Raw genomic sequence first — 8,346 nt, 5'->3', positions numbered from 1 at the left:
GTGTGTGTGTGTGTGTGTGTGTGAAAATATAAGTAACTAGCCACAATTCTGTCATTTATTCACCCTGAACCACTGAGCCATTTGACTTATTGCAGCACACAATTGTCTTGTGAGGCAAAAAAAGTTCAAGTTTGGAACAACATGATGGTGGGTAAATGAACATTTTCATTGTTGGGTTAAATATTATAACGGGTGGGTTTGTTTGTGGACTGAAGGTATTGTAATGTAGAACAAATGCCGATAGATGGAGCAACAAACACGCGCCATCGTTTTTCCTCATTCCAGCTCATCTAGTTTGAGGCAAAGCCGGCTCTGGTTTGAGGGATGTCCTATGTAACATAATGACACATTTGATGCTAATTACATTTCAGGTGATATATTTTGTATTCAAAAGTATGTTTATACGGTTTGGGGTTGTTTTAAGCTGGAAAAAGTTGGACGTTGACTAGACAACGTTAATGGTCCCCTTTCGTTCCATGAACGACACACACAGGATAGTTTTTAACTTCATATATAAAACAAAACTTGACTTCTGGAGGTTATGGTGGTCCGTCACTCATAATGACTCATCCATCCAACGCCAAATAAACTCTCTTCAACGTGCTCGCGCAGGCGTGGCTCGAGCTCGTGCACGCAATCCCTTCCCCCTTCTGAGTGCTCGCGCTCTGCGCGTGCTCGTCAACGGTTTATTGTATCGGACAGAAGAGGCGACGGAGCTCCACCGTTGGTATAAAACAAAACGGCTAGCCATCTAAACTGCAAGTAAGATTACTTTTTCTTCACGTCTCTGCGTTTATACGGATATCATAAACGTTATTAACCCATTTCGCTGCGGATTGGTTGTTTTAAAACTACTTTTTTGATAAAGTGAAAGGTAAGCGCTCAGCGACTGACCATTCGCCGCTTCCGCAAGCAACCGCCGGCCGGGAGTAACGTTAGTAACTCACCCTCGGCGTCCAGATTTTTAAAACCGTTTAAGAAATGTATCCAGGTATTTAGACATGGAAGATACTTTTGAAATGTATGTGGAAAGCGGTAAAGTTTACACCCAAGTGTTTGGTCGTGAATATATTCGATATTCCATATAACAGTTATATATGTGGTGAAGCTGTTTGTCTTTGTTGATTTGAAGCGGAGAGCTAACGTTAAAGCTCGACCCAGACACGCGGATAATCTCAGATTTAGACGTAACTGGAGGATTATTGATTTTATCTGCCTATAACTGTCATTGTTCTTAAGTGATTTTCAGTATTTATTTAAATTAACAATATTAGTAATCTAAAATAAGTATAGGATTCATAAACTGTGATTAATGTAAATCGTTGAGATTGTAATCTTATTGGTGCATGTTTTATTAACCCCTGTGATTTATCTGATTATTGAACATTTGAAATGTAACGTAATACGTTTCATCTTTGGCGTTGTTTTATTTGGTAGCACAAATAACTTTATCTTTTTATTCTGATTATTTACCATGATTTGCTTTAGTTTCGTCTTAAACAGCGTTTAGAAATTGTGTTTTTATTTATTTATTGGAAACAACAGTACAGGCAGTCAGATATAATGACCCAAGCAATTTTTTTTTTCAGTTAGCTATGATATAGTAACAGTCTTTTGTTTTGATGCATTACATTTTCCCAGTGACTGTTAGAAGTCATAGTGAGTAATGCTACTATTAATATGGGTCTATAATCCCATATAGTGGTTTGAAATTCCCATTGGGCCTTATTTACAATTTCCATGACCGCATGCCATGAGCAGAAGACATTTCAGGGTACATCTTTCATAAAGCAATGTGAATATTTGTGTCAAGTGATTTTATAGACATTTTATACTGAAAGTTCTTGTTTCATATATTAAGTTTCATTGAGTCAATAGGTGCCATCCAGACTAATCTGTAACACTTTGAATAATTCACTAACCTTACTGTTGTCATGCAGTTGGCAAGGAGGTCCCAAAATCATGTGCCCACAGACAACCCAATGAAGTCTTTACTTTTTTACTTCCAGTTCTAGTTTAATAGTTGCTGATAAACATCAGATTCATCTTAAGTATTCTTGCCTGTTACCCAGGCCTGCACAGCATCTCATAATAATGCACATTGTGTCTCCTTTTGGGTAGACACAATGAAGTAGGGGTGAGAATATACCACACCGATGTAAGTTTTTGATATAGTGGGTCAAATGGAAAACAGAACCAACAGTTGATCTTTAGTGAGGAGGCTTTGTCTTTTCTGTTGGTTTTTAGACTTTGATCTTCAGCTTTGCTGCTTGTGTGTGTGTCAGTGTTTAATCTATTGTCCATCTGAGCTTCTCTCATCACCACGGGCCTGTTCATCAATAATGTGGGCTCTGTTCTGTAGCTGGCAGCTTTATCTTGGCCACTGGGGTGCAGCTTGCACTTCAAAGACATCTGGCCCAGTTAACAGACACTTCCAGATCTAAACGGCTGTTCTGGATCAGAAAATGAAGTGGTGTGTCATTTTGATGTGATCGGATGAGTTGGTTCTGCAGTGGTCATGTTAAAATGACTCTGGTGAAGGCTTGTCGGATGTCACCGTTGGCTGTGATGAGCCCACTGAGGACTTTTATTACTGGGCCTGAGGCATGGGTTGGTGTGTATCTACAGGACTTTATAATGGTAGAGGACTACCATGAATGACATCGTTCATATTATAGTTTTTGTTCTGTAGCAAGTGACATTGAAAAATGAAATATTCCAACATTATGGCTATGGCGATTATTCCAGTTGCTGCTGCAAAGATGACTGCCAGTGTAATGCTGCAGAATTAAACCGTGTTTGTGTGTCCTTTGTAGGTATGGCAGCAATTCGCAAGAAGCTGGTGATTGTAGGAGATGGAGCGTGCGGTAAAACCTGTTTGCTTATCGTCTTCAGTAAAGATCAGTTTCCCGAAGTCTATGTCCCCACGGTGTTTGAGAACTATGTCGCCGACATTGAGGTTGACAGCAAACAGGTGAGCAAAACACACTTGAGAAATACAGTGTGCATAAATATCATTGTTCCTGCTGTTTGTAATTATGTTTCACTCACTGAGGTCATTTTATGCTTGTTAAACAAATAATGGGTTGTTAAATGCAGATTCTCAGTAAAGTTTGGCTCATTTAAGGTCAAATTATTGACTATTGCAGGACCATGTGTTCAAGTAAGCCCCAAAACCTAGTTTAATAGGCTAAATATGTATTTGGAGCTCTTGGAAGTGACTTTAATGTGAAAATATTGACCTGATTCACTGTCCTTATTTAGCTTAAGATCCTGATAGCACCTCCATCTGTCCTTTTTGATGGTTTGGGTGTTCTGATGTGCATTTGAGCTCAGTGTGTCTCTTTGTCCAATAGGTGGAACTTGCTCTTTGGGATACCGCAGGACAGGAAGACTATGATAGGCTCCGTCCTCTTTCGTACCCAGACACTGATGTCATTCTTATGTGCTTCTCTATTGATAGTCCTGACAGTTTAGGTAAAGATTCTCTCTTTGGTCTATTGTTTGTGTTCCTTTCTTACACGGACATTCTCTCATGACACTTTCTTTTCTATTTTCTAATAAAGCTGACTTCTAGTCTGTGTTCAAACTTCAGAATTGACCTTTGATCTTTGACCTATGTGTAGAGAATATTCCAGAGAAGTGGACACCTGAGGTGAAACACTTTTGTCCTAATGTTCCCATCATCCTCGTCGGCAACAAAAAGGACCTGCGGAATGATGAACACACACGCAGGGAGCTGACCAAGATGAAGCAGGTAAACATATACAGAGTATTTGCCCAGGAATAACATGTTTACTGTCACTCTTCTAAAGGATGGTTTAAGATTATTAGTTGTAAGTTTATATATTAGATAATTTTTACTATTGGGATAAACAAAATCAAGGCACAGATATTTTGTACTGAGTGTGTTTTTGTGTTGACTGTCCAATAGGAGCCTGTTAAAGCAGAGGAAGGGAGAGACATGGCCAATCGGATTGGAGCATTTGGTTACATGGAGTGCTCAGCCAAAACAAAAGATGGTGTACGGGAGGTGTTTGAAATGGCCACTAGAGCGGCGTTGCAGGCACGCAGGGGAAAGAAGGGCAACAAATGCAGTTTGCTGTGAAAACTCGCCATTGGACTCTGTGCCTGTATTGGGCCTCAGAAAGAGTGTGTGTGTGTGAGGGACACACTCATATTTACACAGTCATACACCCCCCTCACGTTTCGCCAAATGCTTTTGAGACTGATCCCAGAAGAAAAGAAAAAAAGCTTTGTTTTGTCTCTTTTTTTCCCCTTTTGGTCTTATATTTTTAGTCATGGAGATGTTTATCAGTATTTAAGAAATCTTGGACAAATGGGACTTTTTTTATTGATACTTTACCTGAATTTGTGGTATCATTCAAGCTTGCCCATCTGCCAAATGCTGTCATGTGACCCTGTTGGCTGATTGCAAAGGTGTGATCCTGTGAGCTGCCAATCAATACTTCAGCCCATCCCTCATATGCTGGGCTTATTTTCTGCAACGTGAAACAGGGCTGAACTTGATTGTTTCTGTATGTATGAATGATTTTAAGGTTTTCTTTTAGATCAGGGCAAGATTGGGATTTTAGAACAAAAGTACAAAATAGCTCTTTTAAAGCAAAAAAGGGGCCTGGGGTGGGTAGGGGGTTGAGCTGTATACATACCTGTATATATGAACGTGTGTATTTATATGTACACACATTCAGGACTGGAAACTATTTGTAAACTAGACTTGGTAATCTTGTGTAATAAAAGATGTTCTATAAAGAGCAACCCTGTGCTTGTGTGCGTTTACATTTGTGACATATCAGGACAAAATTATGAATACACACCAACAAAGTCAGGACATGGGTAGATGTCAGGACGAAAATCAATGTCCTCATTTTTCTGAGCATACTACAGTGTTCTACAGCCTCAAATATATAGCTGGAGCAAAAATCTCTGTAGGCCAAAATTGTCACAATTTTTTGAAATCATCTGTGTAAGTGTGTATCACATTTTTGCTCACTCACTGATACGCCAACTATGGGACGTGTGAGGTACTGCGCTAAACGTTTACACACACCGGAAGTGACATCAACATTTCACCTAATAAAAAATCAGTTAGGAAATCGAAATACCTCACTATCTTGCCAGTGGTTGAATATAAATATATAGTGCGTCTGCCAGCACTAACACCAGAGTAACACAGTAAACAGTTCTAAAGAAATACAATTATCTGACTTGATATTTGGATGAATGTTGTTACAAGCTAGCTCACGTTAGCAGACTTTTGCTAGCTCAAGAGTCTCTACACAAGCTGGCTAAATGCATAGCTAACCACATCCACTGAGCCAGTTATGTATCGGGGTGGGCGATCTGGCGATTTTATATCATGAACGATCTTGAAGACGTCCACAATCTACTTTTCAAGCGAATAGTAGAAATCGCGATCTTTTTTGTCCTCGTAATAGCGGGACTTTTATTTTGAAGGCGCGGAGACCGCCTGATCACACAGCTCACAGCCTTTGTGTTTAATAGTGTACGGTCTCTGTTTAATAGTCAAATCATATACATTATTAGATAAATCTGTCAACATTTAATTTCACATACCTTGCAGATATAATCGAAAGCAGCTGTCAGATATTCTGAAGTGTGCATTAGTAGCCTGTATGAAGGTGATTACTGTGAGTGACGTACAGTCCGAGTGAATTAGTTCAGCTTCCCTAAACACGATCCACAAACTCAACCCTTGATCTAAACTAAGCGCTATATTCATTGTGTGCTGAATCTAAATCTAGTCTTGCCTCGTCTGTATTCGAAAAAAAAAAACGTGTTTCCCAGTGCTTACAAACTTACTGAATGTCCTAGTTGGCTTTTATTCGATTATAATTTTTTAAAAACAATTTCTTTATATGTGAAAAATACTATATTATTAATATTATGGATGCAGAATCAAAAAGTTAGAAAGTTACAACCTAAAATAAGTATTATATATATATATATATATATATATATATATATATATATATATATATATATATATATATATATATATATAAATGTGTGTGTGTATGTATGTGTATATATATATATATATATATATATATATATATATATATATATATATATATATATATATATATATATATATATATATATATATATATATACACACACACACACACACAGTGGCTTGCAAATGTATTCAAAATGTACCCCCTTGATGTTTCCACGTTATGTTCCTGCCTTATGTAAAACTGCTTTAAATTACTTTTTTCCATATCAATCTTTTTTTAAAAAAACATAGTTAAGTACATAAAAACATAAATAGACTAAATACAAAACCGATTCCAAAAAAGTTGGGACACTGTACAAATTGTAGTAAAAAAGGATGGAATAATTGACAAATCTCAAACTTAAGAATATAGATAACATATCAAATGATGAAAGTGAGACATTTTGAAATGTCATGCCAAATATTGGCTCATTTTGGAATTCATGAGAGCTACACATTCCAAAAAAGTTGGGACAACATATGCTCCCATCCAGACGTCGTCTCTTTAAGGAAGGACCTTGCATTTTCCAACATGACAATGCCAGACCACATACTGCATCAATTACAACATAATGGCTGCGTAGAAGAAGGATCCGGGTACTGAAATGACCAGCTTGCAGTCCAGATCTTTCACCTATAGAAAACATTTAGTGCATCATAAAGAGGAAGATGCGACAAAGAAGACCTAAGACTAGAAGCCTGTATTAGACAAGAATGGGACACATTCCTATTCCTAAACTTGAGCAACTTGTCTCCTCAGTCCCCAGACGTTTGCAGACTGTTATAAAAAGAAGAGGGGATGCCACACAGTGTAAACATGGCCTTGTCCCAACTTTTTTGAGACGTGTTGATGCCATGAAATTTAAAATCTTTTCCCCTTAAAATTATACATTTTCTCAGTTTAAACATTTTATATGTCATATATGTTGTATTCTGAATAAAATATTGAAATTTGAAACTTCACATCATTGCATTCTGTTTTTATTCACAATTTGTACAGTATCCCAACTTTTTTGGAATTGAAATTTTGTGGTTTGTTTTTAGCTGGAACACTTTTACAGCCTCAAGTCTTTTTTTATTAAATGCAACAAGCTTTTCTCATCATCATTTGGCAGTTATCTGTTATTCTTCACCTCTCAAGCTCTGTCAGGTTGGATGAGGGCAGATGCAGATTTTCAGGTTTCTCCAGAAATGTTTGATTGGGATTAATCCCAGGCTCTGGCTGGCTACTCAAGCACATTCACAGAGTTGTCTATAAGTGAACGATCTGTCAAGTCTGAGCTTCTGGATTCTCTGGACTAGGCTTTCATTAAGGCTATCTCTATACAGTATTGTTCAAAATAATAGCAGTACAATGTGACTAACCAGAATAATCAAGGTTTTTCGTATATTTTTTTTATTGCTACGTGGCAAACAAGTTACCAGTAGGTTCAGTAGATTGTCAGAAAACAAATGAGACCCAGCATTCATGATATGCACGCTCTTAAGGCTGTGCAATTGGGCAATTAGTTGAATTAGTTGAAAGGGGTGTGTTCAAAAAAATAGCAGTGTGGCATTCAATCACTGAGGTCATCAATTTTGTGAAGAAACAGGTGTGAATCAGGTGGCCCCTATTTAAGGATGAAGCCAACACTTGTTGAACATGCATTTGAAAGCTGAGGAAAATGGGTCGTTCAAGCCTTTGTCAGAAGAACAGCGTACTTTGATTAAAAAGTTGATTAGAGAGGGGAAAACCTATAAAGAGGTGCAAAAAATGATAGGCTGTTCAGCTAAAATGATCTCCAATGCCTTAAAATGGAGAGCAAAACCAGAGAGACGTGGAAGAAAACGGAAGACAACCATCAAAATGGATAGAAGAATAACCAGAATGGCAAAGGCTCAGCCAATGATCACCTCCAGGATGATCAAAGACAGTCTGGAGTTACCTGTAAGTACTGTGACAGTTAGAAGACGTCTGTGTGAAGCTAATCTATTTTCAAGAATCCCCCGCAAAGTCCCTCTGTTAAAAAAAAGGCATGTGCAGAAGAGGTTACAATTTGCCAAAGAACACATCAACTGGCCTAAAGAGAAATGGAGGAACATTTTGTGGACTGATGAGAGTAAAATTGTTCTTTTTGGGTCCAAGGGCCACAGGCAGTTTGTGAGACGACCCCCAAACTCTGAATTCAAGCCACAGTACACAGTGAAGACAGTGAAGCATGGAGGTGCAAGCATCATGATATGGGCATGTTTCTCCTACTATGGTGTTGGGCCTATTTATCACATACCAGGGATCATGGATCAGTTTGCATATGTTAAAATAC

The 8,346-nt window shown here is 38.0% G+C and overlaps 1 protein-coding gene across 2 annotated transcripts; it reads left to right on the top strand.

Annotated features, from left to right (window-relative positions):
• Nucleotides 1–600: 600 nt before the first annotated feature.
• Nucleotides 601–4,779, top strand: LOC128018605 (rho-related GTP-binding protein RhoA-B-like). 2 transcript variants are annotated; one of them, XM_052604216.1, is made up of 5 exons: nt 601–762; nt 2,817–2,974; nt 3,357–3,477; nt 3,627–3,757; nt 3,935–4,779. In XM_052604216.1, exons 2-5 carry the CDS (start codon nt 2,819–2,821, stop codon nt 4,106–4,108), a joined length of 582 nt encoding a protein of 193 aa, XP_052460176.1. In that variant the 5' UTR covers nt 601–762; nt 2,817–2,818; the 3' UTR covers nt 4,109–4,779. The 2 variants fall into 2 exon arrangements, with proteins under 2 accessions (XP_052460176.1, XP_052460177.1); XM_052604217.1 differs by having other exon boundaries at nt 738–874.
• The last annotated feature ends 3,567 nt before the right edge of the window (nt 4,780–8,346 follow it).

Source organism: Carassius gibelio, chromosome A8 (genome assembly GCF_023724105.1).
Source record: "Carassius gibelio isolate Cgi1373 ecotype wild population from Czech Republic chromosome A8, carGib1.2-hapl.c, whole genome shotgun sequence".
NCBI lineage: Eukaryota > Metazoa > Chordata > Actinopteri > Cypriniformes > Cyprinidae > Carassius > Carassius gibelio.
Note: the sequence above shows the minus strand (reverse complement) of the source record. Positions and strands in the feature narration are given on the sequence as shown.

Coding starts and splice junctions, on each gene's coding strand:
- LOC128018605 (XM_052604216.1), top strand. CDS start 2,819: ATGGCAGCAATTCGCAAGAAGCTGGTGATTGTAGGAGATGGAGCGTGC. Junction 2,975..3,356: donor TTGAGGTTGACAGCAAACAG/GTGAGCAAAACA, acceptor TTTGTCCAATAG/GTGGAACTTGCTCTTTGGGA. Junction 3,478..3,626: donor TGATAGTCCTGACAGTTTAG/GTAAAGATTCTC, acceptor ACCTATGTGTAG/AGAATATTCCAGAGAAGTGG.